This window comes from Chrysochloris asiatica, unplaced genomic scaffold, assembly GCF_000296735.1.
Source record: "Chrysochloris asiatica unplaced genomic scaffold, ChrAsi1.0 scaffold00031, whole genome shotgun sequence".
In the NCBI taxonomy this organism is placed as follows: Eukaryota; Metazoa; Chordata; class Mammalia; order Afrosoricida; family Chrysochloridae; genus Chrysochloris; species Chrysochloris asiatica.
This window is the reverse complement of record NW_006408549.1, coordinates 1558765-1580460: the sequence shown is the minus strand read 5'-3', so window position 1 is coordinate 1580460 and position 21696 is coordinate 1558765. Positions and strand designations below refer to the sequence as shown.

Sequence of the window (21696 nt, the reverse complement as noted above, 5' to 3'; positions counted from 1 at the left end):
TCTACATTTCAAAATTAGGGACTCTTTGTTGAAATGTGTCTTCTGATATCAATTGCCAGGAAATGGAGAGATGATCTCTAATGTAGCCAGAATCAGTCTTTATAGGCTGTTTGGGTACAAATCAAATCTTGAGCTTCATTAGAGAGCCCTTGCAGTGAGGCTTGCAGATGTAATCTGCTCCATCCAGCTAGCACCTCGGAGCAGATGGGTTTCTACACTGTGCCTTGTGGAGGTTTGTTTTTCTTCTCTTAAACTGCCTGTGACTAGTAAAATATTTTGACAGAAATGAAATTGAGATAATTTATTAATTAAAACTTTGATGTTGAATTAGTGAGTTCTAATAGAAACGGATATGAAAATTGTTCACTATCTATCCAAAAACATGACAGCTATTTTTCCATGTAATTGTGGTTCCCTTTAGTGATTTTTATATATTGGTCTACTTTAGATTATTTAATATAATAGCTTGATCATCCTAATTTCCAGTTATCCTGAAAGATAGTGATGAACTGTTACTTTGATTTTCTTTCCAATTTAATTTGTTTTCAATACATACGTTACCTAGAACATTTTCTCATGTTGTCCAAACCAGTGCTTTAATTGCCGACTCTAGTAATGTGCAAAATCAACAACATATAATACAATGTAAGTAAATGCATAGTGGTTTTTTCTGCAAATATTACTCTATTGCACAGCAATACAGACTAGACTAGGGTACCCAGCAATCTCCCACCACTCTCTTCCCAGGGGCTCCCACACATACAACACAGACTCACTGAATTTGTTATTTTATTTTTCTTGTCCATGAATATTCTGTCAACATTTTCTCTTTCATATTATTTGGTCTAAATTACGTTTGACTATTATTTTCTTGAGAATAATTAGTACTATTTCCTTTGGTAATGATATGCAAGGATCATATTGACACACATATGGAATTCTCAGTTTACCTGCTTTGTTGTTTTTCTTTCTCTCTAGCTAGTTCGTCTGAACATTCCTGAATTCTGGTGACAATAAACGCTTTCTCCAAATTAAAAGCCCTAGGTTTTATGATCCAATTGTTTCTATTTTTAAATAAATATCTTGGGAAATTGTTGATTATAAATAAAGTTCAGTTGTAATATTAGACTTTGTCTTTTTGAGCTGACCTTTGAAAAATTTCTGTTCAGCTCTTGTACCTCCTCATTTCTTCCATTTGCTTTCGCATCTCCACACTGGAGAGCAAGTTACAGATACAGAGTCTCTTCTGACATCCATTTTGATCTTTTCCTTCTTTTCTGTCTTCTTAATGACTTTTGCTTTCTTCCTGTATGATGTTCTTGATGTCATCCCATAACTCTTCTGGTCTTTGGTCTTTAGTGTCTAATGTATCAAATCTGTTCTCCAGATGATCTCTGAATTCAGGTGGAATATATTCAAGGTCATATTTTGGCTCTTGTGGACTTACTTTCATTTTCTTCAGCTTTAGTCTGAATTTGCATATGAACAATTGATGGTCTGTTCCACAATCTGCCCCTGGCCTTGTTTTGTCTGATGATACAGAGCTTTTCCACCTTGTCTTTCCACAGATGTAGTCAATTTGATTTCTGCGTATTCTATCTGGTGAGGTCCATGTGTATAGTTGTCTCTTATGCTGTTTAAAAAACGTATTTGAAATGAACAAAATACTGGTTTTGCAGAATTCTATTATGTGATCTCCAGCATCATTTCTGTCACCAGTGCCAGATTTTCCAACTACTGATCCTTCCTCTGTGTTTCTAACCTTTGCATTCCATTCACCAGTGATTATCAATATTTCTTGATTGCATGTTTAATCCATTTCAGATTGAAGAAGTTGGCAGAATTCTTCTATTTCATCCTCACTGGCTTTAATGGTTGGTGCATAAATTTGAATAATAGTGGTATTAACTGGTCTTCCCTGTATAGGCATATGGATATTATCCTTTCACAGACAGCGTTGTACTCGTGACAGATCTTGATATGTTCTTTTTGATGATGAATGCAATGCCATTAATTTGTCATTCCCAGCATAGTAAATCTTGTGGTTATCAGATTCAAAATGGCCAATATTAGTCCATTTCAGCTCACTATTGATATCGGTGTTTATGCATTCCATTTCTTTTTGAGTATTTCCAATTTTCCTAGATCTGTACTTCATACATTCTATGTACTGTTTATTAATGACTGTTTACAGCTGTTTCTCTTCATTTTGAGTTGTGCCCCATCAGCAACTGACCATCTCAAGGGCTTTATTCCCAAGGGATTTAATCCATTTGCATCAACATGATCAACTCTACTTAAGGAGGCAGCTCTTCCCAAGTCACATTTTGAGTGCCTTCCAATCTGAGGGACTCATCTTCAGACACTATATCTGACAGCGTTTCTCTGCTATAGGGTCTCCAAGGAGCAGTTGGAGAGCTTGAACCACCAACCTTGCAGTTGAAATGACTTTGCAGTCTGACACATTAGCTCACAGCACCACACCAGGACTCCTATTTAGTTATAAAGAGTGCTTTATATATTCTAGGTCCAAGCCCTTTTTCAGCTATTTATTAATTTTTTTCATACTCTTAATGGTAACTTTGAAAGTGTAGAATTTAAAATTTTGATAATGTCTAATTTATAGAATTTTTCTTTTATGAATCATGTGGCGTCATAATCTAAGAACTCTTTTCATAGCTCAAGGGCATGAATACTCTTCTATGTTTTGTTGTAGAACTTACGTAATTTTCGTACACACATTTTGAGGTAAGTTTTGTGTATTATGTGATGTAAGGGTTTAAGTTCATTTTCCAACTTTGGTTATCCAGTTGTCCCAGTAAAATTTGTTCAGGTCTAGTACTCTCCCGTCCTCACCAATTGCATTGTTTTGGAATCCTGGTTGAAAATCACTTGACCCTATTTGTATAGCCTCCCTACCATTAAGACACTAAATTCTGTCCTTTGACCTTTATGCCTGTTCTGGTGCCTGTACCACCTTGTCTTGTTTAGTTTGGCTGTATAGTAAGTTTTGGCATTGAATTCTAAGCATTTGCCAACTTTGTTCATCTTATTTAAAAGTACTTTCACTATTCTAGGTACTTTGCATTTTTCTTAGGATTTACTTGTCTATATGTACAAGAATAACCCGCTCAAATTTTGAAAGGAATGGCATTTAATTTTAGATCAATAAAGGGAGTTTACGGTCTTAACCGTTTTGAGATTTGCACTTCATGATTATGAAATGGTGTTCCACTTATTTAAGTCTTCTTGAGTTTTTCTCAGCAATTTTCAGTGTATATGGTTTGTACTTAACTTCCTTGGTTAAATTCCTTCCTTTTCATAGCGGTTTGTAATGGAATTATTTTCTTTTTTGCATTGTTTCTTGCTGTTATAGAAAAATAAAAGTTTTGTCTATTTTTTTGTGTCTTAAGTACTGAACTTGATTATTAATTTATTATTATTATTATTATGAATTGGATACCACTTGGATACCATGGATACCACTATCTATGAGTACAGATAATTTTCTTTCTTTCTTTCCTGTTTGCATAACATTAATTTTTTTTATTAGTGGTGTGTTTTAACTCATTCATTCCTTTGGCTAAAATCTTTAGTCAAATGCTTATAGAACTAAGTGAAAGTGTCATTTTCCCCAATCATAATAGGAAATCATTCAGTCTTTGACCATAATGAGTTAGCTGTGAATTTTTCATTGTTGTTTTTGTGTACTGTTGAGTCAGTTCCTGCTCACAGCGACCCTGTGTGTGGTTTCTGAGGAGCGGCGGTTGTCCTGAGCCACCAACCTTGAGGTCAACAATCTAGTGCCCTTCCTTCCTGCAGCAAGCACCACACTAGAATTACATATGTGGAAATACAGATATATATGTATGTGTGTGTGCATGTATGTATGCATATATGTATGTGCATGTGTGTGGTGATGGTATAGGTATCGTCAAGTTGGTTCTGACTTTAGTGACCCTGGACACAACTGAACTTAACACTGCTTAGTCCTGCACCATCTCCATCATCACAATTTTGTTGTGTGTGTGTTTATTCATTAACATGGGTCAGTGAAAAAGAGGAAGACCCCCAACGAGATGGATCGGCCAGGTGGCATCATTGATGGAGTCAAGTGTGGCAGTGGTAGTGAGGTTGGCCCAGGATCGGACATTGTTTCGTTCTGCTGTGCATGGGGTGCTATGAGTCAGTTCTGACTCGATGGCACCTGACAACAACAACAACAACAATTTGTTAACAACCTGCGATATGCAGATGATAACAACCTAGCTTGCTGAAAGTGAAGAGAGCTTAAATTACTTACTGATAAAGATCAAAAAGCACAGCCTTCGCTATGGATTGCATATCAACATAAAGAAAACAAAAATACTCACCACTGGACCAATAAATAACATTCTTATTAATGGAGAAAAATTGAAGTTGTCAAGGACTTCATTCTTCTTGGATCAACTGTCAACACTCATGGAAGCAGCAGTCAAGAAATCAAATGTTGTATTGCTTTAGGCAAATCTGCTGCACAAGACCCTTTTAAAGTGTTGAAGAGCAAAGATGTCAGCTTGAGGACTAAGGTACACCTGACTCAAGCCATGGTATTTTTAATCACCTCATATGCATGTGAAAGCTGGACTGTGAATGAGGAAGATGGTAGAAGAATTGATGCTTTTGAGTTATGGTATTGGAGCAGGATATTGAAAATGCCATGGGATGCCAAAAGAACAGACTTATACTGGAAGAAGTGCAGCCAGAGTGCTTTTTGGAGGTCAGGATGGCCAAACTTCATCTCTCATACTTCGGACTTATTATCAGGAGGGCCCAGTCGCTGGAGAAGGATATCATGTTTGATAAGGTGGAGGGTCATAGAAAAACAGGAAGACCCCCAATAAGATGGGTTGGCAAAGTGGCAGCATCAGTGGGCTCAAGTGTGGCAATGATGGCCCAGGATCGGGCAATGTTTTGTTCTGTTGTGCATAAGGTCGCAGTGAGTCAGTACCGACTTGATGGCACCTAACAACAACAAACATTCAGTTTCAAAGAGCTTTTAAGAGATTTGGTGTCAAATCTATAAGTAAAAGAGACAATGTGATGAGGTAGCTGGCAAAATGGAATCACAAAATGAGACTAAAGATTTTTAAATGATCTAGGAGAGCCAAGATGATTAAAGAAAGATGAGCTAAAATTTACCAGTCAATTAAATAATGTTTTAATAAGTTAAAATATATTGAGCAATAAATATATTTTATCACGTTAAAAATAAAGTAACGTTGTTTGACACTATCTTTTTAAAAGTGGATGTATCCCCAGCTTTATATTGTTTCCATCGAGTGTGGTTCTGACTCGTAGCAATCATAGGTTCTAACTCATGTTGATGATGTTATGTGCTGTGGAGTCGGTTCTGACTTATAGTGAACCCTGTACAGGGTTTCCGAGGCTGTAAATCTTTACGGGAGCAGAAAGCCTCATCTTTCTCCAGCAGAACAGCTGGTAGTTTCAAACTGCTGACCTGAAGGTTCGCAGCCTGATTCGTAACCACTATGCTACCAGAGCTCCTTAGAGAGTTCTTCATGTATTCTAATAAGTCCTTTTTCAGCTATTGATTAAACTTTTTTTCCATACTCTTAATGATAACTTTGGAAGTATAGAATTTTAAAATTTGATAATGCCTAATTTATATAATTTTTACTTTTGTGACTCATGTTGTGGTGTCCTTGCGGTTCAAACCACCTTTGGGGTCCAGTGCATTATCTTGCATTGCCACACCAGGAGTCCACCAGATCTACAGAAGCAAGTAAACAAAATGCTGCAAACCTTTATCGTTGTCTGAAATAGCCAATGTATGCAGGAAACCACATCACCTATGTGATAAAACCCTCTAAAGGACTAAAACATTGGAGTCCCCTAGCTTCTGGACAGTCACTGTAGGGCATCATTTTTTCTAGAAATGCTAATAAATACAAATCCATATTTGTAGAATGGAGAAACTCTAAACACAGAGGATTTAAACTTTTTAAACTAAACCTCAGGATGCATTAGAAACTTTCCTACATGTCTTTTTCTGTTTTCCACCTTAAAGGTTAGATTTCTAATTAAAAAATATCATATAAGGTAAAGTTTTCATAGGTGCCATAAAAAGGACATTCTTGATAGTCAGGTTTCCAAGGAGCAGGTCGTGAGCTTGAACTGCCGACCTTGCAGTTCAAACAACTTTGCATTCTGGCGCATTAACCCGCAGTGCCACTGGTAGTCCCTGGTATATTCAATATTCTTTGCCAACACCATAATTCAAAGTCATCAGTTCTTCTCTGGTCTTCCTTAGGCATTGCCCAACTTTCACATACATATGAAGTAATTGGAAATACCTGTGACATCATTGGTCTTTAACACTTGAAAGAGGTATTTTGCAGCACATTTGCCCAATGCAATATGTTTCTTGATATCTTCATTGCTGCTTCTATAACTGTGTATACAATTAAAATGAAATTGCTGACATTTTCAATCTTTTGTCTTTTTATCATGATGCTGCCATTTGTCCAATTTTGAGGATATTTGTTTCCTTTTAATGATTACACTGTAATGTTGTTATTGTTAAGTGCCATTGAGTTGATCCCAACTTATAGCAACGCTGTTTAGGGTTTGTATTTCATTAATTTTATATAATTATATAATTTATATGATTAATTGATCAATGAAACTATTACAGCATTTCCTCTTTACTTGTTAAATATAGTTTGCTAATATTTATTTTACAGATTTTTTGCATTTATATCCATAAGGACATTAGTTTACAATTTTCTTAACTTTATTGGGTTTTCATATTAGGAACGCACGCTGTAATCAGGGTATTGTCATGGAATGAATTGGAAAGTGTTTCTTCCTTTCCTGTTTCCTGGAAGAATTTTTGAAAGAATGACATTTATCTCATTAAGCATTTAATATAATTTTCCAATGAAGCCGTGTGGAACTTGACCATGTATTAATAATTCAATTTCTTTATCTGTTAAAGGTCTTTTCAGGTTTTTGTTCTTTGTTTTATCAGCTTGATAATTTATGTCATTTTAGAAAGTTCATTTGTTGTCTAGAATGTTGTCTAATTTGTTAGCATAAAGTTGTTCATACTGCCCTCTTGTTACGTGCTGTTGAGTTGGTTCTTATAGTGACCCTTTATAGGTTTCCTGCCGACCTTGCGCTTCAAACTGACCTGCAGTCCAGTAATTTACCCTATATTGCCCCACTAGGACTCCAGATTCTCCCTCAGTCTTCCTAATTTCTATACAACTACTATTGATGCCCTCTTTTTCACTTCTGGCTTAATATTTACTCTAGCTAAAGGATTAGTAAAATTGCCTACATATTCATAGACCTATGTTCTAGCTTTATAGAAGATTTTCTTTTCTTTTCTTTTTTCCATTGATTTCTGCTGGAACCTTTTTTTAAAATTCCTCTTCTACTTGGTTCTAGGTGTTTTACGTAATTTGGGGGCTTGTTAAGTAAGAAAACAGACTATTGATTTGAGGACTTTCCTCTTGTCTGAAGTTGGCATTTAAAGCGAGATATTTTTCTTTAAATAGTGATTCAGCTGCTTCTCAAAAATTTTGGTATGTTTTATTTTCTTTTGTCACAAAATGTTTTCTTATGATTTCTTCTTTTGCTCATGGCTTATTTTGAAGTCTGTTTAATACTCAAATATTTAGGGAATTTGAGAAAATTCTTTCTGATACTGTAACCACTATGGTGGACAACATACTTTGTATTATTTTAACCCTTTAAAATATTCAGAGACTGTTTTATAGTCTAGCATATGGTCTGTTTGGGAGAATGTTCCATTTACACTTGATTATGTATTCTACATATGTTTAGCATTCTATATGAGGGGCTTCAAAAAGTTTGTGGGAAAATGGATTTAAAGATAATGGAAACTTTCCATAAACTTCCCCTGGTATGTATCAGTTAGTTCAAGTTGTTCAATACTTTCATAGCCTTACTGAGTTTTTGTTTGTTTATTCTATTAATTTATTGTAGGCTATTGATATCTTCTAGCATTATTGTTGAGTTGACAAATTCTGTCAGGTTTTACTTCCTGTATTTTGGGGCTCTCTTGTTAAATTCATATACATGTGTAATTGTTTTATCTACCTAAAGTATGGGACATTTTCCCATTATGAAATAGCCTTCTTTGTGCAATTCCATGTCTTAAATCGGTTTTAGCTGTTAATACAGCTATTCCAGTTGTTTCATGGTTACAGTTTGCGTGGTATGTATTTTTTATCTTTTTATTTTCAAACTCGTTGTGATTTTGAATGCAGGTGTTTGTTTAGACCACATTTAGTTAGTTTTTGCTTTTTTTTCAAACAGTTTGATTATCTCTCATAATGAAGGGAGTATTTAGACTGTTTGTATTTGATTATTGGTATATTTGAATTATATTGCTAATTTATTATTGTCTATCATATTTTTTGTTCCTTGTTCTTCCTTTGCTGCTTTTGTTGTAACTATTTTTAGTGTGATATTTATTTCTTCTGTGTTTTTTTTTCCTGATGTACGTCTTTTAATAATTGCTGTATGAATGATATTATACATCTTCATTTATCACATCCTGCATCAGTTAAATAGTAAGTTAATTCTGTTAAGTTTAGAAGATTTCTTTTAATTTACCTCTACTCTATCTCCTGGATACTGGTGTGGCTCGGTAGAATAAGAACTTGTAACTGTAAGGTTGGTAGTTCAAATCCACCTGCCATTGCTAATAAATCCTGTATAGGATTTATGTAAGTCTGAACTGGCTCCACAGTGCTTAACAACAACACTTCTATCCCCAGATAGAATTCTCTGGATTCTGGTTTTGACATTGCTGATGTTTCCTTCTTAAAATTATTTCCTAACTTCTGGGAAATTACTTTCGTTTAGTTACTTTTTTTCTTTTCTATAGTTCTGGGCCATTGTTTCTGAATGTTCTTCTCTTAAATACAGGTTTTCTTGATATTTACAGCCTTCCTGGGTATTCTTATATTCAACTCTCTTTAGCTACTCCCTTTTCAGTGATAGCCTGCAAATCCTTAAGGTTGTCATACAACAGCTATCTGTGTTGCATTTTTCATATGTCCAGCTGTCTGTTTGACCTGGACTACTTACATATAGCATAGATACTGCTGATAGGATCTTGTTTACTGAGCTGTTAAAATCTTAACTCCTCCAAACCTCTCTATTTCTGATTTGACCCACTAGTGGGTCCCTGCTAAGACCCACTAGCTTTTGCATAGGTTTGAAGTGACTCACTGGAACCCCAGGGCCACCACTGGTAGTGCACTAAGCTACTGAATTTAGGAGAACCGTGATCACCAGAGCTACACTTTCCTTCCATCCTGTCCTCTTCTATAAGAAATTTCCAACAAATGTTGTTGTCGTTGAGAACCCTCAAGTCGGTTCCGACCCATAGTGACCCTATGTAGGGGTTTCTGAGGAGCAGCTAGTGGGTTTGAACCACCAATCTATGATTCAAACTGACCTTGCCTTCCAGCACATTATCCTGTATCACCAGACACAAGGACTCCTTTCAACAATTGTTGTTGTTAAGTGCCATCGAGTCGGTTCCGAAACATAGCGAACCTGTATAGGATTTCTGAGGCTGCAAATCTCATCAGACCAATGAAAGCCTCATCGGTCTCCTGCAGAGCGGCTGGTAGACCTTAAGGTTCTCATCCCAATTTGTAACCACTACCCTTCCAACAATAGACCTCATTTTCATGTAGTTTTAACAGTGAATTATTGGGTTTCTAGATGTGAGTAATATGTTTCACAAATTTGAATTTTATTTTCTGTTGTTTTCATTATGATCATTTTATTTTTTACATGCAATGTATTTCATTTAAAAAAAAAAAAAAAAGGCCTTTGTTTCAGATGTAGAATGTTGGTCTCAAAGCAAATGAAATTATAGGTTGCTCAGTTTAATTTTGCTCTCTTCTAGGCTTTTCAGCTATTTTCCTCTGTAAGGAAAATTTATTAAACTTCCTGTCATATTAGTGCTTTGGTATCTTCAGAACACCCATTACTTAAATTAATATCACTTATATTAATATAAAGGAGCTCTGGTAACACAGTGGTGACGAGTCAGGCTGCTAATCATACGGTCAGTGGTTCAAACCTACCAGTGGTTCCATGGGAGAAAGATGAGGGTTTCTGCGCCCGTAAACTTTTACAACCTCGGAAACCCAATACAGGGTCGCTGTGAGTTAGAACCGACTCCATGGCACATAACCACCACCACCACCATAGTAAAGATAGCATCACCTTGTTGTTGTTGTTAAGTGCCTTCGAGTCGATTCCGACCCACAGTGACCCTGTGTAGGGTTTCCAAGGAGCAGCTAATGAGCTTGAACCACCTACCTTGCAGTTCAAAAAACTTTGTGGTCTGATGCATTAACCCACAGAACCACACCAAGTCTCCAATATCGCCTTAACTATCTTTAAATTAGTGTAAGTGCTAGCTGGTCGGGGGAACAATATCAGCAATTTTGATTCATTTGTTTGTGTAGAATTCAGTGTATGTTTCTCTTTAAAGTCATCCTCATAATAAGTACTAAAATTATCTTTGTTACAATAATTCATAATTGGTATCAAAACCTGTCTAACTCATCCCCGGGATCTGATTGTAGCTTTATCTTCTAAGATTATGAAACATACAAAAATAAGAAGAAGACACTTTCTTGTTGTTTCTGAAAAAGAGTTCAACAGCTAAGGTTATGGAAACAAAGAAAACTGAAGAAAGTGTAATTGTGATATTTACCAATGTTCCTTCTTGATTTGCCACATTGATTTTTGTGAAGTGATTTGATTTAGACCCAACCACATATATTTTGTCCTGTGCTGTATTGGAGCATCTTTAGAAAGGATAAGCATCCTGCCAAAATATTGATCCCTATCGATTGAGATACAGGGTCATAAATTAGATGTGTATGATAAGATTCAATGTAATTATTGTGTTTTGATGCAGAAACACTTGTCTTCTATGTTTACCAACCAATCCTTTCTTACAGGAGGGATTTTCCATAAACTCCAATTTTGTTTTTACAAGTTGTAAGCTTACAAAAAAAAAAACAAATACCAAAACCAACAAACGTGTGTGTGTATGCATTGTTCTTAAGTGCCTTCGAGTCAGTTTGGACTCAGCAACCCTGTACAGGGTTTCCAAGGAATGGCTGGTGAATTTGAACTAACAACCTTGTGGCTCAAACCGACCTTGTGATCCAGTGCCTATCCTACAGCACCACACCAGGACTCATCTGTCTAATTAAAGAAAAGTAAAGAAATGTATAGCATGGTGGTTGATGGCTTTTGTGCTGTGGAGTCAGTTCTGTCTCATTGAGACCCTGCATATGGTTTCCGAGGCTGTAAATCTTTATGGGAGCAAAAAATCTCAACTTTCTCCTATGGAATGACTGGTAATTTTGAACTGCTGACCTTGAGGTTACCAGCCCAATTTGTAACCACTACACTTCTAGAGCTCCTTATGTGTTCCATTGTTGTTGTTGTTGTTGTTAAGTGCTATCGAGTCGGTTTCAACCCAATCCATAGCGACCCTGGATAGGGTTTCTGAGGAGTGGCTGGTGAGCTTTAACCACCCATCTTGCAGTTCAAAGAGCTTTGCAGTCTGGTGCATTAACCCACAGCGCCACACTAGTCCCATAGCATTTACAAAAGTGCATCCCCAGGGAAAGGAATAGTTGGCAAACAAATGTAGAAAAAGTGTTATTTGAGTGTAAATTTGGGTAAACACAAAATTGATAACCTTTTCAATATATACATTACTAGAATATTTTGTCATGTTTCATAAGCCAGTACTTTATTTTCTGATTCTAGTACTGTGCAAAATCAACAACATATGATCCATTGTAAGTATATCCCTAGTAGTGGTTCTGAAGTTTTCTCTGTTGGATGGTGCAGTACAGGTTACGGCTGCCACCAGTCTCTTCTCACTGGCTTTGACACGTAGGAAATATTGTCTCATTGATTGTTACAGCTTTTTATGTTATTTTATTTTTCCTATTCTGGAGCATTCTGTCATATTCATTCTCTCTTTCAAATTATTTGGCTTGAATTACAGTGTTTGGCCATCATTTTCTTGAGAATAATATTCATTCTTTCCTTTGGTAATAATATGGAAGGATCATAGTTCACACCCAGATGGAATTCTCAGTTTACCTGCTTTATTTTTTTTCTTGTTTTATAGACATTTTGTCTGAACATTTCTGAAATCTGGCAAAAATAAACACTTTTCTCCAAAATAAAGACCTGGATTTTAGTATTTGTACTTTTCCAATGAAAATGAAAAATTTCATCTTGAAGGTCAGCCCAGATTGGTAGAAAATTACATGGAGTAGTACTTCGCTCTGACTTGTCAGGGATGTTGGAGTATGGCTTAGGGAGTACCGTTTTGCTGTGTTATATACATAAAGTATTTTCTTTTTTTTTGTAAAAGAAGAACTTGTGCAATTAAAGATTTGTTGTATTTTGTGATTTTTTCATTTTTCATGGTGAGTCATTCTGGGAATTTTTGTCATTGGATCTCAACATTCATCTTTCAGGCTGAGTGTAAATTTTAAAACAATCTGCATGCTAAATAAGTGGACATAAAATATTACTATGAAATATTCTTCCTATGACTTAGAGTATGATATTTGAAATTTCAATTTACTCGTCTCATGCTAAAGAAACAAATATCTGAGTAACAATGTCATTTGGGAATTTTTGTTGTTGTTTAGTAAATTTAAATGTAGCATTTTCCATCCTGCATAACCATCATTTAGCATTTCTTGGATGAAATAGAGTTTCAAAAATATATATATATAGCTCAGTAACCATTTAAAAATATGCAACCTGAAATCATACCAAAATAATTTAAGACAAATTTGGCAGAGCCCTTATTTTGTAAATAGCATGAAACTTTGTGTAGGTTTAAAAATAATTTTGGAATTAGTTACAGATGATTTAAAGTTTGTCATTCTTTCTTGGGGGCAAAATATTTTAAGTCTTAAGAGAGAGCACCACAATACTGACCACATATTACTATGCAGTTATCATTGTTTCCACTCAAGCTGTGGAGTATGGTGCTGCTAGAAGTAGTATATTCTTCAAGTTTCAGAGTTTCTAAGTTTTAAATGTATTTACTGTTTTTGGTTGACACAGAACATGGGAACACTGAATGGTTTAAAATTTAAAAAGGTGTGCGACAAGGGTGTATTCTTTCGCCATACTTATTCTACCTGTATGCTGAGCAAATAATCTGAGAAGCTGGGTTATATGAAGAAAAACGTGGTATCAGGATTGGTGGAAGACTCATTAACAACCTGCGATATGCAGATGATACAACCTTGCTTGCTGAAAGTGAAGAGGACTTAAAACATTTACTGATGAAGATCAAAGAGCACAGCCTTTGGTATGGATTACATCTCAATGTAAAGAAAACAAAAATCCTCACCACTGGACCAAAAAACAACATTCTTATCAATGGAGAAAGGTTGAAGTTGTCAAGGACTTCATTCTTCTTGGATCAGCTATCAACACTCACGGAAGCAGCAATCAAGAAATTAAACGATGTATTGCACTATGCAAATCTGCTGCACAAGACCTTTTTAAAGTGTTGAAGAGCAAAGATGTCAGCTTGAGGACTAAAGTGAACCTGACCCAAGCCATGGTATTTTCAATGGCTTTATATGCATGTGAAAGTTGGATAGTAAATAAGGAAGACCGTAGAAGCATTGATGCTTTTGAGTTATGGTGTTGGAGGAGAATATCGAAAGTACTATGGGCTGCCAAAAGGACAAACAGATCTGTGTTGGAAGAAGTGCTGCCAGAGTGCTCCTTGGAGGCCAAGATGGCCAAACTTCGTCTCTCATACTTCTGACATATTGTCAGGAGGGAGCAGTCACTAGAGAAGGATATCATGTTTGGTAAGGTGGAGAGTCAGAGAAAAAGAGGAAGACCCCAAGCGAGATGGATTGGCCAGGTGGCAGCATCGATGGACTCAAGCGTGGCAGCTGTAGTGAGGTTGGCCCAGGACCGGGCAGTGTTTCGTTCTGCTGTGCATAAGGTCTCTATGGATGGCACCGACTCGTTGGCACCTAACAACAACTATTTTTGGTCAAGACATTTGGCATGTTGAAATTTAATGAGAATCTACCTTGTGGCAAACACTGAGCATCACTCTTTAGAATCCAAATGCATACTTAGGACATCTGCTTGCTTATTGGAGTCCTGGTGCAGCACTGTAGGATATGCACTCAACTATAAGGTTGGTTTGAACTGCAAGATCAGTGGTTCAGTCTCACCAGCCGTTCCTCGGAAACCCTATAAAGGGTTGCTATGAGTCCAACCTACTCAATGGCAATTAACAACAGCAACTTGTTTATTTGGTAAATAACATTAAGTCTTGGTGTGGTGGTCATAGGATAAGCACTGGACCGCAAGGTAAGTTTGAACCCCAACATCAGCGGTTCAAACTCATCAGCCACTTGTTGAAAACCCTATACTGTGGCCAACAGCAACTCGCTTATTTACTTGGTATTCTTGTCTTCTATGAATAAGATAAATAAATACAGTACAGTGGAATTATGATTCTAATACATGTGGATGTGTATACCACCCATGACTGGGGAGGGAAAAACTTGAAGACAATGCACAAAATGTTAATACAGGTTATCAAGAAAGGCAGGGTGGAAGTAAGATTATGACTGGTTTTGAATTAATTCTTTATATGTTGTGTTTTACAAATTATTCGCTGTGAGACAGCTGTTACTGTTCTATTAGAAAAGAAGTGTTCTACTTTGTTTTAAAATAATTGATTTTTGAAAGACATCTCTTACCATACTGGCTATACTGAGAAGTACTAGTAGAATTGCCAAGTTAATAAAGCAAGTGATGTTAAAGATAGTAAAGTTTTGTTCAATGTATTTTACCACAGTCAAATTTTTAAATGCAAGTTATGGAAAAATATTTTCCTTCTAAGTTGCATCAAGATAGCAAATATTTATATATGTTTAAGAAGAGAATATGATCTATAACTATAATAAAAAACAAAGGTGATTTAATGAATTCATCTCATAGAAATTGACCAAAGAACAAAAGGCATAAAAGAAAGTAATTTTACTTTGAATTCTGAAATTTATGAATGATAATTTTTATTTTAAATGTTTTTCAAAAAACACTTGTTAACACGTAAGAATTATCCAGAGAATGTAGTGACACACCTCCTAGTTATTACTACCAAGAATCCTGATTAAGTAGGTCTGAAGCAACTTAATGATAATAGTAGTTAAGTAGGCCTGAAGTAGGCGCTCTGGTGGCATTGTGGTTAGAGTTGGGCTGCTAATCTCAAGGTCAGCAGTTCGGAACTATCTTTACAAGAGCAGAAAGCTTCACCTTTCTCCTGCGGAACAATGATTTGGATCAGGTGTTCCTTAAGTCCTCAAACTTGACATCTTTGCTCTTGAACACTTTAAAGAGATCTTGTGCAGCAGATTTGCCTAATGCAATACATCGTTTCATTTCTTGACTGCTGTTTCCATAAGTGTTGATAGTGGATCCAATCAAAATGAAGCCTTTGGCAACTTCAATCTTTTCATCATTTATCATGATGTTGTTTATTGGCCCAGTGGTAAGGATTTTAGTTTTCTTTATGTTGAGTCGAAATCCTCACTGAAGGCTGTGGTCTTTGATTTTCATCAGTAAGTATTTGTTTATAACATACGTATTGTATTGATGTAGTCATATGTTATAATAAATACAAATGCAAACATTTTTAAAGGCTAGAGTACATTTAAATTTAAATACTTGTAATTTTTTTTTGGTCTTTAGGATACTTTATTTGCTTTTTGTGATGCATTATTACATGTTTTACATTCTAAATATAAACAGTAGGTAATTTACAATCCAGTAACAAAGAACTACTTTCATGTGTATTTCTTTACTCCTTTTCTGTCCTATCATCAGGTGATGCTTTTCCTTGGACCATCAACTTACATCATTTCAGCATATATACCCTTCTTGGAAAACAAATAACACTTTGCCTAGTGGAACCTATGGGTTGTACATCTACTCTGGCTGTCACATCTCAGAAACTACTTGCTACAGGACCTGATACAAGACATTCGTTTGTTGTTTGTCTGCATGTTGACCTAGAGTCACTTGAGATAAAATGCTCAAACCCCCAGGTTAGTACACTTGATATATATAGCTAAATTAAAATAATGTGATTGAAAAAGTATTGTTTTCCATTTTACTGAAGGGATTCTCTTCTATTAAGTGTCCTAAATTTTTTAAATGGGACTATCCAAGATCAAGGTGATTAAATTAAGAATTTCTTTGAAGTTCTCCCAACTTTTATAACTTATACTCTTCTGCAAATATACATGGTGACAGAATAAATGCAACTTTTGTCTGATGGAATGAAATCAGTTACAGATGTAGTCTTTAAACATTGAAGAAGTAGTGTATTGCCAGACTGGAAGAGTCTCTTGAAGTGATCAGATGTGGTTTTCAGTCATATTCTTATTCGGAACCTCTTTTGCTCAACATGCAGTATTAAAAGGAATGACAACACTTATTATATTTAAAAAATCGTTTCTTAAAAGATTTTCAACCGTAGGGTAAGCCTGTTGTGTGCTGCAGTTTTATATCTTAACATGGATTGAAAGCTGTTTGCATGCTATTAATTGGGTACAATTTAGTGACTTGTTCCTTTGTTTTAAATAAACTCCAGGTAGACTTTACTTATAGATATTTTATTTTAAATACTGTTTCAACTTATTTTTTTAAAAATTCTTTTTAGAATATTCTTGGATTTCATAGGTCAATATTTATAAAGCTATGTTGATCAATATTGATTAAAGTTGTCAGAGATTGAAGTTGTCAAGGACTTCATTCTTCTTGGATCAATTATCAACACTCATGGAAGCAGCAGTCACAAAATCAAATGATGTATTGCATTAGGCAAATCTGCTGCACAAAACCTTTTTAAGTGTTGAGGAGCAAAGATGTCACCTTGAGGACTAAGGTGTGCCTGACCCAAGCCATGGTGTTTTCAGTAACCACATATGCATGTGAAAGCTGGACAGCGAACAAGGAAGACCATAGAAGAATTGATGCTTTTGAGTTATGGTGCTGGATGAGAATATTGAAAGTGCCATGGATTGCCAAAAGAACAAACAGATCTGTGTTGGAAGAAGTGCAGACTACAAGTAAACACCTGTTGTGAGTGACTGCGTTAGCCTATTATTTCAAGGTCTTGGATTCTGTAAAAATTCTACAAGATGACACTTTTGTTTCCTAAATGAATTTTCTACACATAAACCAGGTACTAGAGTAACAAAGATGAATAAGTCAAGCACACACAGAACACATACAGCCGTCATGGTGTAACTATTACACACCACAGATAAAGAGGACATCTTCAAAGTACCAAGCTAAAAACATCAAAAAGTGACAATCATATACAGAGGAATAAAGATCTGATGAACAATTTCCATCTCTTAGGACACTAGGGAAATCAGAAGAACATCTTTAAATTGGCAAAATTAAAACAAACAACTGAAACCTGCCAAAGCAGAATTCTGTATAAAGCATTAATAACTGAAGAATGAGGATTAAATAAAGACATTTTTAGATTAAAAAAAAAAAATTAAAGAGCCTATCATCAACAGAACTGAACTGCAATAAACAATAAAGGAATTAATTTTTGCTGATGGAAATGACACCATAGAGTTGGACATTTTCTGAATTTGCGTTGGTTAGTGAATTTGCACTTTTGTGAGTTCATTTAGCCAATTGAAAACATGTTATCAATTTTGTATCTTATAGAAGTTTGTAAGAACTTTTCTTACACTGTATAAGTCAAGCCATGGTATTTTCAGTCACCTCACATGCATGTGAAAGTTGGGCAGTGAATAAGGATGAATGTAGAAGAACCTATGCATTTGAATTATGTGTTTACAGAGAATATTGAAAGTACCATGCATGAACTATTCAAAGAACAAACAAATCTGTGTTGGAAGAAGAACAGTAGACTGCTCCTTAAAAGCCAAAATGGCGAGAATTTGTCTTTCATTTTATGAACGTGTTTTCAGGTGGGGCCAGTCCCTAGAGAAGGACATCATGCTTGGTAAAGTGGAGGATCTGTGAAAATGGAGAAGATTCTCATCGATATGGATAGATACAGTGACAACAACAATGGTCTCAAACAGAAAAACAATTGTGAGGCTAACTCAGAACCATGTAGTGTTTTATTCTGTTGTGCATTTGGTCACTATGAGTCAGAACCGACTGGGCAACACCTGACAATAGCGTAAATACATACCTTGTATGTTTGTTGTTGTTAAGTACGGTCGAGTTAGTTTTGACTCATAGCGACTCTGTATAGGGTGTCCAAGGAACCTGGTGATTCAAACCGACCTTGCAGTCTATCGCATTAACTCCACAGCACCACACCAGGACTGTTCCTTGTTTGTAGCATACAGCAGTTTGCCTTTAAACTTAAGGCATTATTTGCCATATAAAGTGCTTCATCATGCATTGTGAAAAATATCTTTATTTCCCTTTTTATTTTCTGAGTTTCCTTGAAAGCAATAAGAGTGTCATGGTCCTTAATACTTAAAAACTATCCATGCATTTACAAAATGCAAAAACTAAACCCTCTGCCATTGACTTCAAGCAAATACTGACTCATATGGTCTTATTGTGTTATTGTTAAGTGCCATAGAGTTGATTCTGACCCATAGCGACCCTGTGTAGGATTTCTGAGGAATGACTGGTAAGCTTGAACCTCTGGCTTTGTGCTTCAAACCGACTTTGCAGTCCACCACATTAACCAACAGTGCCACCCACACCAGATTAAAACTGCTCCTTAAGGTTTCTGAAACTGTCACAGTCTGTGTGGTAACAGATAATCCCATCTTTATCCAGCTACATGACTGATGGGTGTGAACTTCCAACCTTGCAGTTAGCAGTCCAACAAATAACCCACTTACATAGGAAGTGCCCTTATAAATGCATCTTTACGGGAGCAGAAAGCCTCATCTTTTTCCTACAGAGCAACTGTAAGATTTGAACTGATGACCTTGCAGTTTTTTCCAATATTTGCTTGATACTTTAAATATGTACGTGGAGGTATTTGCTTATATTCATAGAATCATATAATGGTAACAGTTAAAGGAAATCAGAAATTTTGACATTAAAAGTTGTACTGTTTCTTTTAAGTAAATCTAATGTCATTTTAAGCTTTTAGAACCTGCTTTATTTGATTTATAGTTTCTTCACTTAATATCTAATTATTTAAGAAACAGCAAAATAATTAAAAAAAATTACTTTGCAAGAGACAAAATTGTTTCTTTTTAAAGAGAAATATAATAAAGGACAAAATAATTTAAATTCAAATTTTCTAAGAAGCTCCTTGTAAGACTTCCAAATATTGCATTATATATATATATATATTATTTTTTTTTTTCACAAAAGAGGTATAACTTGAGATTGAGGCTTCATCACACAAAAGGCAAGAGAAAACTGTACACCCAAGTACTGTTTTATATCAAATAAGGATTGACAACAGTGTTTCTTTGCATCTGTTCTGCCCACATAAGAAGCCAGCTTCATCATCTGGATATGTCCTGGGGCTGAAACTTTTTATAAATATGAGAATTTCTTTTTTTTTAATGGCAAGTAGAATATGGTGTCCAGCTGTCGATTTGCTTATAAATTGTGTTTGCATTTTTTTCCCTGGGCTTGTTTTATACAGTATATGGCAATATGTTGTCATACAAATTCCATGATTAATGCTTATTTATGAAATCTTATGTAAATATCTTAGAACTTAGTCAAACAATCTGCAAGTTAAACAGTTTTTTTTTCCCCTTTTGGAATATTGGAATGACATATCCTCGGGGAATAAAAGTTGGGTAGTTTATATTCTTTATCTATAGAAAAGTCTCATATGTAACATTTTTCTTTTACTATTCTATATAATTCTTTTGAATTTACTTTGTTGTGTAAGAAATCCAATCTCAGATTTATATATCAGAAAAGATAATTTAGGTATGGAAATCATTCATATAAAAATAGCAGTTATTTTCTATTTTACTGCACAACATTAACCTTGATGTATTTGAAATGTAGTTTTGGTCTTATCCTGTGTTTATAATGTGCTTCTTTGTGTTTGTTTTGTTATTCATATATTCAAGTAAAGTAAATCTACTGTCCCACAATAAGCTTTGTTTATCTTAGCATAATTTTTTCATAAAATATATCAGATAGCATAAAATATTACAATATATGTGACACATTTCAAGGTGTGAGTAAATTCTTTATGCATATTTAAAATATCAGTCTTAAAATTTCTAAAATTTGAAGAGATATAAATACTTTTCTCTGTATTAGTAGTCATATAATATGATGATCAATGTTGCATGATGGATTGTTTCCTGGACTTGTTTTAATTTTCTCTTAATATTTATTTAATAGCATTTCATTGAATTTCTTTCTGCTCAGGTCCAGCTCTTATACACACTAACTGATACCATGAATAAGGTCTGGAATAAGATTCAGAAGAGAGGCAATCTCAGTCCATGTTCAGCCTATCCAGAGCCCACCGTGGGGGCTGCCCCGAGCTCTCCTGTTAGAAGCAGTGTAGGCACAGCTCCTCCAGACACCAGCACATGCAGCCCGTCTGCTGACATTGGAACTATGACTGAGGTAAGTGTTTCTGAAACATTCTTTGACCAAATGAAGGTTGATATGCAAAAAAGAGTTCTGTTTTCTAATTGAGAAGATGACCTCAACTCTGTGGAAATTGACAGGTTTAGAAGGCTCCTGAGGATTCATGGTAACAGGACTGTGTATTATAGTTCTTTGTAATTCTAAGAATTATTACCATTTTCAATTCATTGTGGCCTGGAGCAGATGATGGTGGATCAGGTAGACATGCAGTGAAGAGCTCCATCAGCAACAACACAGAATACCGGACCAAGCAGGCTCAGGGAATGGCCCTAGAACTCTGAACCACATATAAAGGAATATTTAGAAGCTTGGAAGGCTTACAGCTAGGGGAATTTGTAGCAGAATCAAGAAATCCAGTGCTTTCTAATTCAAGATGCTCAGCTGCTCCCGGAGCTGCCATCTTGGGAGAGACCAAGTAGGGGAAGGATCAGAACAGTCATGAATGCCTGACAGAACCACAGAGATACAGGTGTGAACATTCTTTTTTTTTTGGTATCTGTTCCTTGGTCTCTCGCTGTCTGTGTGTCTGTGTACCTCCTTTCTGGTGACTAGCAGGGATGCTTGAGCAAATGGACACCCAACTCCCACCCCTGGAAGATTCTACTACGCATGCACACAGATCTCTTCTAATTTTAAAGTGATAGTTTCCACTTAAAACCAAATAGCCACCAGTCATTTGTCAGTTTGTCGTACTATGGAGGCTTATGAATTGCTGTGATTTTGAAAGCTATGCCACCGGTATTTTAAATAACCAACAGTGTCACCCATGATGGACAGATTTCAGATGAGCTTCCAGACGAAGACAGACTAGGAAGAAAGAGTGAGGAACTACTTCTAAATATACAATCACTGAAAACCTTATGAATAGCAAAGAAACACTGTCAGATATAGTGCCAGAAAATGAGCCCCTCAGGTTGGAAGGCATTCAAAATGTGACTGGGGAAG

At 35.7% G+C, this 21696-nt stretch overlaps 1 protein-coding gene across 3 annotated transcripts in view; it reads left to right on the top strand.

Moving 5' to 3' along the window:
* VPS13B (vacuolar protein sorting 13 homolog B (yeast)) overlaps positions 1-21696 on the top strand; it is a 1072080-nt gene that overhangs the window by 501387 nt on the left and 548997 nt on the right. For all 3 annotated transcript variants that reach the window (XM_006859183.1, XM_006859184.1, XM_006859185.1), the window contains 2 exons: positions 15979-16199; positions 20524-20727. In XM_006859183.1, coding sequence (XP_006859245.1) covers positions 15979-16199; positions 20524-20727 — 425 coding nt within the window. The remainder of the gene's footprint in view (positions 1-15978; positions 16200-20523; positions 20728-21696) is intronic.